This window comes from Zalophus californianus, chromosome 3, assembly GCF_009762305.2.
Source record: "Zalophus californianus isolate mZalCal1 chromosome 3, mZalCal1.pri.v2, whole genome shotgun sequence".
NCBI lineage: Eukaryota > Metazoa > Chordata > Mammalia > Carnivora > Otariidae > Zalophus > Zalophus californianus.
In genome coordinates, this window is record NC_045597.1 from 192,164,446 (window position 1) to 192,179,171 (window position 14,726).

At 50.0% G+C, this 14,726-nt stretch overlaps 1 protein-coding gene across 3 annotated transcripts in view; it reads left to right on the forward strand.

Annotated features, from left to right (window-relative positions):
• The window catches only part of UBE2F (ubiquitin conjugating enzyme E2 F (putative)), a 55,519-nt gene that overhangs the window by 37,586 nt on the left and 3,207 nt on the right, over positions 1–14,726 (forward strand). For all 3 annotated transcript variants that reach the window (XM_027590415.1, XM_027590417.1, XM_027590418.1), the window contains 4 exons: positions 3,912–3,982; positions 8,381–8,438; positions 11,101–11,133; positions 13,426–13,488. In XM_027590415.1, coding sequence (XP_027446216.1) covers positions 3,912–3,982; positions 8,381–8,438; positions 11,101–11,133; positions 13,426–13,488 — 225 coding nt within the window. The remainder of the gene's footprint in view (positions 1–3,911; positions 3,983–8,380; positions 8,439–11,100; positions 11,134–13,425; positions 13,489–14,726) is intronic.

Genomic DNA, 14,726 nt, shown 5'->3' on the forward strand with positions numbered 1-14,726 from the left:
TCAGGCCTGCCTTGTGGTCTCCCCGAGACACTGGCTGAAGCTATTCAGTGACACGAAATAAGCCTTGCGAGGTTCTGTGTCAGACACTGGTTTTTTAAGAACCCCCGTCTCCTGGGAGACAGCACAAACAGTGAGAGCCAGGGTGGTGACATAGCGCTGGGGGTCCCCGGGTGGTCAGGGCGCCCACAGAGGAGGATCAGGTGCAGTGTGCTGTCACAGTCCCAGAGCCCTGCGATGCCCCCGTGGCACGTCAGTCGCGCGCCGGTTGGCAGAGACCATGCGCTGAAGCAGGAGACGGAGACCCGGCTTTTCATTCTTTGCCTCCAGTTTCCTCCTGGAAGTAACACCTGTTACGTCCCCCACACTTCTTTTTTTTTTTAAGATTTTATTTGTTTATGAGAGAGAGCAGGAGGAGGAGCAGAGAGAGAAGGGACGAGCAGATTCCACGCTGAGTGTGGAGCCCGATGTGGGGCTTGATCTCAGGACCCCGAGATCATGACCTGGGCCGAAACCAAGAGTCGGACGCTCGGTTGACTGAGCCACCCAGGCGCCCCTCCCCTCACATTTTTGATAACATAACCAAATCAAGAGACATGGCCACGACCAGCCCCAGAAAGGGGGGAGGGGGCAGAGATACGACAAGTGAACTGAACCCCCACTCTCCCCTCTGCCTTGTGTGTAGTGTATGCTTTGTAGGAAATGGGGAAAATACGGCTCTGCAGAAATGGAATGTTAATCACCTGTTAACCTCTCCACCCAGAGATGATCACTGTTCACTTTCTGATGTATGTTATGGGCGACATATAATCGTACATACAAATGGGATCATGCTACACATAGCCTGATAACCTGGGGTTTTTAACACTATAACGTGATGAACAAATGTTCTCATGTCAATTCACATGAGAACATGTTACATCATCATTAATAAGAGCACTTCATTATATGCCGCGTCATGGTTTTAAATCAGTCCTTTATTGTTGGTCACTGGTTGACCAGTTTTTGACAGTATGAACCACACTTTCTGTGAGTACTAATAATTTTAGGCTTTGTGAACCACAAATGGTCTCTATCACATATACTTATTTTTCTCCACAAAATAGTTGGGATTTTTTTAAACCATCTTTTCAAAATGTAGAAACCATACTTAGATCCCTGCAACAGCAGGCCCCGCCTGCATTTGGTGCATAGGCTGTCAGTCGTTGACGGCGGGCATAAGCGGTGCTGTCACGCGTGTCCCAGACAGCGGCTGCTGCGCGTCTGCCTCTGTCCTTGGCATAAATCCTCGTGGGGTTACCAGTGTGGAGTAACTGATGCTGATTTTAAGACTCTTCCTCAATACTATTAAACTAGTTCCCAGAGAGGTTATGCCAGTGGCTTCCTCACCAGTACTGTCTGAAAAGGCCCCTTTTCTTCACGAAAATGGAATCTTTTGAATTTCTTTTTGCCATTTTGGGAGGAAATAAATGGTATCTAATTGTCATTTGAGTTTTCATTTCCTAAATAAGTAGAATGCTGAATATTTTTTTCCTATTTATTAGCTTTTTATGTTCTTTGTGAGCTGTTATTAGGTCCTGAGCCCTTTTTTCCATTGGGATATTTGTTTTTCTTATAAGAATTCTCAGCTAGAATTTATATGAAACATTTTCCCTAGTTTCTTAGTTGTACTCTAAAGATTTTTCTGTTTTTCCCTTGTTTTTTATTGTTTTTATTCTGTAAAACTTCAGGGGGTTTTGCAGGGGGGAGGGGTTTGTTTTGTTTTGCTTCACCACTGTACTAAAATCTACTTTTCTTTCACGAGTTTTTCTTGTTTTGAAATGCTTAAAACAGGCCTTCAGATCCCAAGGTAACTCATCTGCATTTTCTTCAGTGCTCTTATAGTTCTGTATCATTTGTGTTTAATGCATCTGGAGTACAACTCTTAAGTGGGGATCTATGTTTTTCCGGATGGTTATCCAGTTGTACACTGAAGAACCCCTTTTTCCCCATTGGTTTAAACTCCTGGCCTGTGATGGGGCAGGTGGCAATGCCAAGTAGGAGGTGGGACTGGGTGTTTCTTGTCTGTCTTGCTTTAGGGGTAGGGTCAGGTCCACAAGTTCTGTTTGGAAAGTGTGTGTCAGAATCTGGGTCCATAGTTCCAGTTTGTTCTCTTGTCTGGGGACCGCAGTTAAGAGGACCACTGACAAGGGGAGGTGTCTGTGCCAACATCTAACTATGGAAGATGGGAATGGACAAAGAGGAGAGGGGCAAATACAGTCGGATACTTGGAGATCTAGTGAACGACACTAGGCGGGGTGACAGGTGTGTGTCTGTCTAGAAGGGAGGGAGATAGAGCCTGCAGGTTCCCTCCAATGCCAGGTTGGTGATTCAGTCTACCCAGTATGGAAACTGTATTGTTACTTAGATTCATACAACCCTGCAATGCCGGCCTTCCCTCAGTCTGAAGGCCTTGCTGGAAATTCATGATGACTAGCATACTTTCTGTCAAATGCATTCCCATTTATTTGCAGGAAACCAAATTAGAGCATATTAAATTGATTGAAACTCACTCTGAACCTAAATTCTGTAACCTTGGACACCTATATTTGCATACTTGGATTAATTATCTGGGGGAGTTTCTTGATGTCATGGTGTTTTAAAATCGGTAGGAAAACTTAAAAGAGTGCTGGAAAAGTATGTTTTGTACAAATAAAATGATGGAACGATTCAAGTACTAGAAAAAGTACAGTAGAGTATTGGGGTGGTTGGTAACAAAGATAAAAATTTGGTTACAAAGACTTTACAAAAGAATAGCATCATAAATACAAATTAATACTGAATGATAAATGTGGAAAGCGTGCCCCCCCCCCCCCAACAAAGGGCTGACATGTGAATGTCTACAAGATGATGTGTCTGTGAGACTCGGCCAGAAGACACTCGTGTGCTCTGACCAGCAGTTCCTCTACCTGGGCTTCCTCCCGGGCAGACCTTTCCTACAGATGTGAGCAGAGATGAGCACACTGATTTAGCCCAGTTCGTGGTAGAGGTAGGAGGCAACCTAAATGTCCAGTAATAGGAACTGGCTTGTGAAATGCTAGAATTGTACCATGGAGGGCGAGAAAGCCCAAAGCCATTTGAAGTGGTGACAAAGGGATATGAAAAGATAGCACACGTCCCCGCTTCTATAAAGAAAAATGAATGTGCACGCACATGCATCTCTGTGTGGGGCCTAGAAAAGAGGCTCACAAGATGTGTATCGGGTGTTAGATAATTTCTGGGTGGAATTACCATATATAACAAAAGGAAAGACAGAGATCTTGCCTTTGGTTGTCATTGTCTTTTTGTCTTAAATGAGTATGGATTGCTCACTTTAAAAGAACAGCTTCATCCAAACATGCCTCGTCATAAATGATGTCGGTGTGCCTTACTCAAGCCACATGTTCGTTTTCATTCTCTCTCCCTCCTGTAAGCATAAAGCAGACTATGACTTGGATGTAGGACCATGTACATGGCAGTCGCATCTTCAGAAACACGCACACAGGGACCCAGCTACCGCCGCGAGGAGCAATATCCCTCAGCCACAGCTCAGCAGCGTAGCACACAGCATAGCGGGCTCCCGGTTTGAATGGGGCCTGCAGCGCACCGTGGGCTCCAAGGCCATGGCAGGGAGGATCAGAGGGGGCCGAGGCCCCGCCACCAGCCCCACTCACCCTCCGGCCCTGGGACTTGTAGAAGGGTCGTGTTGGGGGTCCGGGCAGACTAGCAGTTGTGGATGCAGTGTGAAGACACCCCTGAACAGGTGACAGGAGTCCAAAATTGAACACTGGTTGGGGCCGGTCCGACCAAGTGCCAAGGAAGCAGTGGAACAAGGGGCTAGATGGGTCTGTGGCAGTAGGCGTGATTTGGAGAGTCTCTTTCTCTCTGTGTTGCAGCCTCCCAAAGTGAAATGCCTGACGAGGATCTGGCACCCCAACATCACAGAGACAGGCGAAATATGTCTAAGGTGGGTTTCTCTTCTTTCCTGGCTTTTGTGTTTGTGAGCACTGTGTGTGAGCATTGGGCTTTCTAACACATAATCTCCACTGAAAGGCAATTTTGAGGCTGGGCCACGTTTAGGGAGGTTTGGGAAACCACCCTCAGAGCTGTGGGCTGCACCCCAGTGACTGGAAGGTCTCCCATCCCTACCCCACCCCACCCCCAGCCTGCCTCCACCTCCAGACCCAAGTCCTGGGCACTCCGGTGGCCAAGACCCCTGCTGGTGCTCCCTCCAGGCCTCCTCACCCTTTTCCACTCCTGTTGTAATGAGAGGCTGCAATCCTTCCATGTGGCTGATTTTAGCTAAGAAGGAAAAGTAGGATTTATAAAATCGGGGGTGGGGGCGTGTAGATGGCAAGTTTAAGACCTGGGCATTTGTATTTAGGATGTCCTCTTTTTACCAAAAGTCTTGGTGGGCGTAGAGCAGGACAGTTTTCCCAGAGCTTCATGTCATTTGTGGCCTGTGTGTCGTCCACCCCTTCCAGTGGCAGTTGATCGGGGATCTGCTACCCCCCGCTTCTCAAGGCTCCTGGTCACTAATGTAGGGAACTGGAGAAGGTGTGTGGTTTGTTGTTTTTAAGTAAATTTAGTACTTGGGCTTTATCTTCCTGCGTTTCGTCACTTTCTCTACTAAGGCGACAGTGCGGTTGCAGGGCTCTGGGGCCAGACGGCCTGGGCTGGAACCCTGCGCGTCCACCAGCAGCGGGTGACTTTGCCGGGTTATGTAACCTTCAGCCACAGCACAGAGGGTAGGCATTAGCATTAGCACCTTGTTCTGCTTTCTTCCTGTGATTAAGTCAGTGTCGTATCGTGTCCCGTCCCTGCCCTGGCAACACCAGCCCCTGCCTGTGATGCCCGACGTGCTGGCGTAGCTGGACCCCTCTTGCTTCGTCCTCCCTCGCCCCCTCCTCCTCCTCTTTCTCTTCTGCGTTTATTTATTGAGAGAGTACACAAGCTGGGAGAGGAGCAGAGGGAGAGCAGCAAGCGAGCTACCCAGTGAGCACCGAGCCCCACGTTGGGCTCGATCCCAGGACCGAGATCATGACCTGATCTGAAATCAAGAGTTGGATGCTTAACCGACTGCGCCCCCCTAGGCGCCCCGTCTTCCTTCTTAAAAGCACAGTTGGTATCCAACTCTCAGTGCAGCTTGTGTGCAGTGTCCCCTGTTGTCTCCTACCCGCCTCCTTTTCTGCAGACAGTTACAGATGCATTTACAAGAGGCCACCTTTTCCCCATCCGTCCTTTAAGTATCACACTTACAAAATCGGACTCCTCCAGCTTCAGGCTGTAGATGGCGTCCGCTCCAGCCTTCTCCCCTCAGGCCACTGCTGGTGCTTGCTCTCCTGGGAGTCCACCACACGCCACCTCCCTGTCATACCCTGTCCTCCACCAGAACTAATGCCAGGGCAGGAATTTCTCTTATCACTTTTGCTGTCTTCTGAGAAATCAGATCATTAGCAAAGTGTGAGGAGAACTCAGCGGGTGGCAGCCAGCAACAAAAGCCAGAAACCTTAAAGGAAAATCATTGATAGATTTAGCCACATTAAAATTAAAAATACAAAACATAAAAGCGAGAGAGAAAAGATCGGCAGGGTTACATCCTTCATGTGTAAAAGGTTTTTGCCAGGGGTGCCTGGGTGGCTCAGTCGTTAAGCGTCTGCCTTCGGCTCAGGTCATGATCCCAGGGTGCTGGGATCGAGCCCCGCGTTGGGCTCTCTGCTCAGCGGGAGGCCTGCTTCTCCCTCTCCCACTCCCCCTGCTTGTGTTCCCTCTCTCGCTGTGTCTCTGTCAAATAAATAAAATCTTTTTAAAAAAAAGGTTTTTGCCAATTAGGATGAAAAAGACAGACACACCCACTAGGAAAACTGAGCACCTGCTACAAGTAGTGACTCCTAGGAGAGTTACAGGTGGGTGGTAAGCACCTGAGGGATGTTTGGTCTCGGCAGTAGCCAGAGAGAGGCTCATGGAAACAATGAGATGCCGCTCACCACTCCTCACGTTGCCCGGTGCAAAAGCAAATACCCAGCAAGGGGTGGGAGGGTAAGAGAGAAAGAAGGGAGAGAGAGGGAAGGAACAGGCTCTCTCACATCATGGGAGATATACCTATGTTGGTCCTTCAGCTATAAGGTCTACATTTAACTTGTATTTACCCTTGGATTTGTCGGCTGCACTTGTAGGGGTTTATTTGTGGGAAATAATGTGCCAGATTAAAGTGCAAAGACCTCCTCATTGTTTTGGAAAAAACCAGACAGTGTCCAGCAGGGGCTTAGTGTACCACTGACTCATGGCACCTCCTGAATAAAGAGAAAGACGAGCCTGGGCCAGCCACTCCTGGTGTGCAGTGACTGCCAGGTAGCATCTACCTGGATTCCTCACTCAGCGGCTCTGACCGGTGCCTGGTGCTCTGTGGGGCCTTGTCTAGTACACAGGGCATTCACTTCTCTTTGTGAGGCTTGCTCTGCTCCTACCAGGGGCCCTCGCCTGCTTTTGGCTCAGGGTTAGAGGTGAGAGGGGCCATGTCTGTGGGATTAGAGGGCTCCGGGCCAGGACCCTGGTGGTTGCACTTGAGACTTTTTCTTCTGGGGCCCATGATTCCAGTGTAGCCCCTGAGGCACCCTCTCTGATCCCTTGCCTAGGACCCTCTGAGGGCCTGCCACCTGTTGAGGCTGGGCTAGAACTTGCACGGTGACAGTGTGTTCCCTCCATAGTGTCACTCTGCCCAGACCTGTGGCCTGCAGACCTGGGCACAGCCGCCCGATGATGGGCACCACCACCCCCACTCATCTGCCATTGCCCTGGGTGGGCACAGCTGGCCTCCAGGTTCAGAGCCCTCCTGCTCTTGCTGTGCTGTTGACAGGGGTCAGAGGATACTACCTGCTCAGCCAGTGAAGCTGCCCCCCGCCCCATCAGCTAATGGTGGTCGAGCCCAGACGCAGTGGGAGCCGTTGGTATTCTTGGCTTTGTGGGGCTTGCCGGCTGCTGGGGAGACAGGCATTGAACGAGTGAACAGGTCGATGGCTGAGGATTGTGATGAGGTCTGTCAGAGAAAAGGACAAGACAATCCGAACGGATTCCTGTCCCCGCCTCAGTGAGGAGACCTCTCACTGGGTCATACAGACCTCCGGGACCTGGCACAGTGTTCCCGAACGGTTACTTCAAAGTTGCAGAGCTTTCCTGTCAACAAGGCCTGGGCCTCTGCAGGGTGGAGATGTCGGTTTTTCCTTTCTTGTTTTCTTTTTAAGGCTCAAAGTAAGTGGTAGTGGTCAATTTAAGGTTTTACTTATTCTAACTGATCTTCATGGGCAATTAAGATTATAGGATATTTAAAAAAAAAAGATTATAGGATATTTATATTTTTCCTGATCGTAATTGACTTATGGGAATTTGAACATGCTCTGATCCAGAACTTCTCTTCACAATAACAGTTAAGGTGCAGAGAGCCTGATGCTGCCGTGTGAGCTTAGGAACTGTTAGGTACACATCAAAGCAGCAGCAGGGTACAGCTCAGCAATGCCACACTGATTTTTCCCCAGAAGGAAACTTGGCAATAAATTGTAGTTTTTCCAAGTGTGGAATAATCATTTCTGTGAAGGGTATGTAATGTGCATGTGCAGCTGGTGGAACAGGGATGGAAGTGACCCTCGGGTCCAGCTTAGGAAATAGGACCTCACAGTACCTCCAAAGTGCACGCACACCTTCTCTGAGCATGGCCCTTCCACCCACTGGTGAGGACCATCCAGAATTTTGTGTTAATCTGCCTTTATTCTTCATTTTTCCCTTTTGAACTTTTTTTACAAAACAAAAACAAGGTATTAGAATGTGTTGTAGGAGCTGTCATCCGTGTTCACCTGCATCTCTGCGCAAACTGCCCAGGTTTGAAGGACTGTCCCCCAGGCCCGTGCCCTTGCTGCTCTGTGCCTTGTTTTCTTTCCTGCATTAGACAGAGAGATGGCAGCACCTCCTTCCTGGTTGTTGAGGCATTAAGTGAGGTTAGGATCATGCTGAAACACATAGGAAGCTCTAAGCATCAGTTGTCATTTTCTGAATATCAAGTTGACAAGTGCTCTTTGTATGTTATTTTAACCACACTTTCTTCCTGCTTAAAACTTCCTGTGCATGCAGGATTAAAGACCTGGGTGTACAAGCAATAAACATGGCACAACAGATGAGACTTGGGGGTAGAGATGGCCTCCTGCAGGGAGACGGGCCTGTGAGTTACCAGGGGAGAGGTGGGGCCCAGGGAAAGCAGATGTCCTGAAGAGGAGACGTGGGCCCAGAGGGCTTGGCGGCAGCGGCTCAGCACACCTGCAGCTCCTGTGACTGGAGGCTGCCCTTGCTGACCGCTGTGCCTTTCTGTCTGTTTCAGTTTACTGAGAGAACATTCGATTGACGGCACCGGCTGGGCTCCCACAAGGACATTAAAGGTAGAGTGCAGTGCGCTTGAGCACAGCCCCGGCCTGGAGGCCTTTCCCTCTGGGAACCAGTCTCCTTGCTGTCCTGTCCACCCACGTGGCCGGGCACACCCTGCCCCCACCTGCCCACCAGGGGCTGCTCGGCCAAGCACTTGCCCCGGTCGGTTCCTCTGCCCCCACTTCATCTCGGGGCAGTGGAGGTTCAAGTTATCTTCACGCCCCTCGGCGCTTTACATTTGTGCTTCAGGTCACGTAGTTTCTCCTCTTCCCTTCCTCTGTCCCCCAGTCTTGTGTGGTGCCTCACTCTCCGAGGAGACAAGAGCTGCCAGGGTGGGGAGAGGGGAGGAGGGAGAGGGCAGATGTGGCCTCCGTCTGCTCTGAGTTACCCCGAGCTAGCCTGGACAACCGAAGGGTGGCAGCCCAGACAGGTATGCCCTGAGGGAGGACCCCACCCAGGGGAGGGCGATGGGGAGCCGCCGGGACTAAACAGGTGGCTCCAGTTGCTTCTGCGGTGTAGGCTCTAGTTGGGTCTGGGGGCACACATTACGGGCGCTGTATGAGGCCGCCAGCTGTGGCTTCAACTCAGGGCATTTCTGCTGCGGTATCCGTGGGACACCTACAGTTTCCTTCTGTTGCCTGAGCTTTTCGTCAGAAGCAGCCAGGACTCCTGGCTAGTGTTCACTTTGTGGTGACCAGCTGCCTGACTCCTGCCATCGTTTCTCACGGGTAACGAAGCAACCCATGCAGTCATCAGAGCCTTTGCCCTTCTCATGCTGGGTCCACGCTGCCCAGAAAGCGCCCTCCCGGTCCTGGGCTCAGAGGGTGGCTGGGTTCCCAGCCTGCGCTTCTCCTCAGCCCAGGACTCGGCACAAAGGCGTGCTCATCCAGACCTGGCCCGTGTTCCCTGGTGACAGTGTCCTCCTCTTTGCTCACAGTCGTGCCAGGTCAACCTGGAAGGTGTCAAAGCAGCAAGTCTGTGACGCTCGCAGACTACCTGGCACATTGCGCAGTGCCATCTTCCTCTCTGTCCCCCTCTCCATCTCTGTCTCTGTCTCAAGAGCAACATTTTTGCACATGTGTTCACTTTGGCTTGGTCCTGCATGGATTACAACAGTCATCCTAACTAAAGCCATTTGTAAGTTGAACTCTGCACGAAACACACGGAACATAAGCATGGCTGGTACTGGAGATGCTGCATCGGATGCTGTCCTTGGGCCACAAGGGGAAGCCTGAGCGGAACTGAACAGGCCTGGGCCCGCCTGCACAGTGCCGGGTTTTCTCTTCCCGCCGTCCTTCACAGTTTAACGCTGTGGGTCCTGCCTTTGAAAAGAGCTTCTGCAGATAAACTGACCTCATCCCTTACATGCCAGCTTCCTGGTTCACCTCTTAGAGACCGTCCTCACTCCCACTCCCTGCTCTTAGAGGAGGACGCTGAGGTCCGGAGCGGTATGTATGGGTCACAGCGGCCCATCGGTGACTGCACTGGTTCTGGGCCAGGTCTAGTTCTGTACATGACCACACCTCATGGGCGACTGCTGCGAACTCTGGTGTGTAGGCCCTGTCGTTGGGTATCTCCAAGTGGGCACTTTGGGAGAAGAACACAGGGAAGGTGTTGGGGCCCTCCCCCAGAGTCAGAGGACACTGCAGACCTACAGGCCTGACTGGATCCTCCCGCGGTGTGGTCTCTACTGCCATGGCGAGCCCGGCCTGTCTTCTTGCCACACCCTGGACATGTCCTGCCTACTTTGGACTTAGCTTCAGCACAGGGGTCCCTCTACCTGGAAGGTGCTCCCTCCTGTCATCCTTCTACCCGGCAGGCCCTACTTCCTCTGGGAAGCCTCTCCTCCCTGCTGGGTCCTCTGTGGGAACACTTCTGTGGGAGTTCTGCTGACATGCCTGTCTCTCCGACCTCTCCACCAGACAAAGAACATGTGTATACTGCCAGCTCCAGCCCCAGGTTCAGCTCACCCCAGAAGGACCCGGGTGGATGGCTGGGACAAAGCAGAGGCGGCAATTAAAATTGCCAGCTAGGAGAGTATCAGCCTAAGAAAGACAAGACTTGAGCTGATGACGAGGAATGCTGAGAGGGAATTGGTGGTTGAGTCACAGATGACAAGTCAGTCCAGAGAGAACACACTGGTTTTCCATTTTACTTTAATGAGAATTTCTGATCTTTGAATGTTAGATAGGAAGTGTTTATCAGTCTTCCACTTTTTTTTTTTTAAAGTAATTAGAGCAAAATTGTTAGAGGCCTGTGGGATGTGGGTCATTAGCTTATCTGCAGTCCCCAAGAGGACACAGATGCAGAGACAACAGATTTTGTTGTAAAGATGACTCTTCGGAAGTCCCGAACTGTATGGGAAGATGACAAGGAGGAGTGATGTAAGGTGGGGCGGCCCTGAGCAGATACAGCCCGGGGGCTCCTTGGGCTGGGTCTCGAGGGCACTTTATGTTGTCCTTCATTCGGAATTTACTACCTGTGACTGCTCATCTCCCAATTTCCCAGAGCCTGTTCTCATATTGGAGAGAAGTGGTTTTAAGTTTCTGTCTTAGGGAAAACAGCAGGCTAAAGATAAATTCTGACCTGGCACAGTACATATTTCTTGGTCAAGGGTTTGAAACACTAAATGCACAGGAGCCTGAAACGTGTTTTCTTCTTTCTTTCTCATTCCAGGATGTTGTTTGGGGATTAAACTCTTTGTTTACTGTAAGTATATTGACCAGAATCCCAAGTTTTTCTTGAGTCCTCTGACTGCTGGTTTTAAACATCACATTAAGGGTAACCTAGAGGGATTAAAAACAGCACCCTGTACACGCTGAACTCCTCCTTTCTGTCGGATTTATATGAGGCAGAGGAACAGTGAGACGGGAACTGGGTGGGGGGGGGCTTTGGGGTGGCACACATGGGGAGGCCGTCAGGGACGGGAGGGCTGGGGCGGAGGCTGTTCGTTGGCTGCAGCCTCCTTCACGTGGGTGGCTCTTCCTCTGGGGGCGCCTGGCCTGGCCCCGCTCCGTGTCTGCCCTCGCTAGCAGCCGTCTGCCCTCCCAGGTGTCCTGGTTTGGTTGAACGAGTGTGTGCTCACCTGACCTCTAGGCTTTTCACAAACCCAGAACCTTAGAACCATTGTCTCCTCAGTGACGAGCTGCCGAAGTTTGCTGTCCGCAGAAAACAGCATATCACAGGCAGGAGCTGGAGGGCAGGGGGAGACATGGGGTGAAGCTAAAAGCTGCTATTTGGATTTTTTTTAATACAATATTAGTCTTTTGAGTTTCTGCTTTTTGATCATAAAAGAGCTTTAAAAGAAATAAGCTTCAGGGATCTGTCTGTGGGGTGGGGTGGGGACCTGTGCTACTTTTGATGAAACTTGGCCCTCCATGAAAAGGAGCCCACCCTGGCCAGCCCACAGGACGGCAGGTCGTTGGAGGGGCAGCTTCCTGGCCCACAGCAGGTGTGCTGACACGGCACCGGCACCCGGGGCCAGGCTGCTGTCCGAGGTCACAGTGCGCTTGCTCTTATTGGCAGCAAAATAAAAAGCAGCAGAGCCTCAAAATTAGACCCCCAAGGCCCTGCCTCCCTCTGCCTTCTCATCTGTTGTCCCAGGTGACCCCTGTAGCACAAGCAGCAATCCCAGCACTTCTGGCTTCAGGCCTTCCCTTCACCCCCCAGAGAAGGTAGTGCCATCGTTTTGTTGTGATCGTGGTATGGCTTTTTCATGGATGTGCACGGTTTTACTTTTAAAGGAGCTGTGAAGGCTGCAGCGTGATTAAAATCTGCCCAGCAGTTCATGCTTCTTTTTCATTGATTTTAGCCTTTCATCTGGTGTAGTCCCCGTCTCACCAGTGTTCCAGATTCTAGAGGGCCAACCAAAATTGCTGATTAAGCCTCTAATGGTTATTCCAGCCGATATATTCATTTTAGGTCAGATATATGGTAAGGAAAATAAAGAACTTTGTGTGTCTGGTGGTCTTCATATGCACTGGGTATCTCATCTATGTGCTTCATATTTTTGCCTGTTTCTAGGACTTGAAGTCTAATTGTTCAACTTTACAAGTGATCATAGAGACTTAAGAATTTTCGTTGCTCTATTTGTAACATATCGGTCATACCCCATACTTATTTCCAAATCAGAAATACAGTCCCCAAGTTTAACATTTCTCCTGAGGAGAAGTACAGTTGTCTTTACAGTGACCATCAGTGACTCTGGAAAGCAATGACTTCTCATAGGCAGTATAAAGACAACGGCATGGCTTCCAGTTTGAATTCCATGGTGCTTCTTGTGGGGGAGGGGAGTAGCCACTCCAGGGTTTTCTTTTTAAGATTTTATTTTTTTTTTAAGTAATCTCTGCACCCAGCATGGGGCTCAAACTCACAACCCCGAGATCAAGAGTTGCCGGCCCCAAGGACTGAGCCAGCCAGGCGCCCCCCACCGCCCATCCCCGGGTTTTCTAAGGTAGAAAGGCCTGGGAGACAGGGTCCTCCTGGCACTGTCCGCTCAGGCTCCAAACGCCATCCCTACTGGGCATGAGTGCGGTGCTGTGAAGGGGAATAACAAAATGTAAAGAGAAGATCTGCTGAAGGTCAGCACGGAAACCAGAGACTTAGAGAGGCAAAGATGTTCACCACAAATCAAGAGAAGAAATGAATTTCTAAGGAAAAAAGAATGGGATTTTTATTTGGAAATGCTCATAATGAGAGTGGTTCTTTATCAAAAATAGCATTAGAACTTAACGTGATCACTAACCTCCATTTTCACCGAACTTTGGACAGTTGTATGTAAACCTCATGATCTTTCAGTCAGCTGTTCACCAACATTGAGAAAACACCCACACAGACTGTGCACTTCTATCCCAGGAACTGTGATCCGTAAGAGAATCTCTACTCTCTAGCTTCTCCCATTTGCTGATTAGAGTTCTGTCACCTGGCTCATAAAATGAAGACTTGTGACAGCAGAAAAACACATTCTTTCCATTGTTTACTTTGAGTTTCTCTCTTTTTAAGGATCTTTTGAATTTTGACGATCCGCTGAATATTGAAGCTGCAGAACATCATTTGAGGGACAAGGTAAGCTAATGGTAGCGTTCGAGGTGGATGGGTTTGGTAAAAAGATGATTACAAGCTCTTGCTCAGATAAGTACGAGGCTGCGAATGGTGGGTCCACACCTGGAATTGAAAGCAGTTGGTAAGTAATGTGTTGTGATAAATGTGAGTAGTCTCAGTCAAGTATTTGACCCAAGGTCAGACAGAAATGTTTCTATTAGATGCAATTTCTTAGTAGAAATCAATCTGAGGGATTTAAAACAGGCCACTGTTACTTTGCCTTAACAACAGTATGGGGATACAGCACTCACACCCCCAGGTCCTTCCAGTGTGCCTGTGCACTCACATGCCCATTGGGTTTCTGTCCAAAATAATGGGATCCTGTTGTTTATTATTAATTCTCAGTTTTTTGTTTTTGTTTTGGTGTTTGTTTTTAACTTTTTAGTGGCTCTACCATACCTTTTTCAACCATTCTCTGAGTGGTTGGCACTCAGGTTTTCCCCATGGGTTTTTTTTTTTCCAACTACAAATGATAATGCAATAAATATCCCTTTTACCTACAGCCTTAAAGGTGCATGAACAAGGTGTTAGGAGGTGGAGCAGCAGTCTGGGAGTCTGGGAGCAGAACGAGGCTGTTCGAGGTGGTGCAGCTTCACTTGGAGCCAGGCTAGCTGGCCAGTTAGGCCTCAGCAGACAGCCCTGCAGAGCTAACCTGGTTTAGTCATAGAGCCTCAAGTTTCATTTTCTCAACCCTGTTCCCATGACTCCTCACCACCCCAGAAATCAGCCACCCAAGGCTGTTACCCAACACCTCACTTGAATCTGTAAAGTTCTAAATGCCATCGACCTGGTTCTGAATATCCTGCTGAAGAGCAGGTGCTTGTGTTTATGTGAAACCTGCTGTGTGCCAGGGTGGGGGGCGTTTTAAATGTGTTGTGTGTGATGTTTACTGCAACCACAGAGTGGGCACCGGGAGAGCCGCATCACCCGGCACGTTCCCCGGCTCACAAAACCATGCGGGAGAGGCGCAGCGGGGACCAGTGAGCTGTGCGGTGGGACTGCAGGGTCAGTGGGTGCTTCTGGTCAGGCAGAGGGGGCTGGCAGTAGCAGAGGTCCTCAGCAGCTGCGCCCTCGGCTGCTCTCACAGCATCTCCCGCCCACCCACAGCAGTCAGCCCCCTGCACCACCCCACAGAGCCTTGGTTTGTCCACTGCGATGACAAGCCCCTGTGGGTGTGCTCCTGCCCCCCCCCCCCCGCCCCC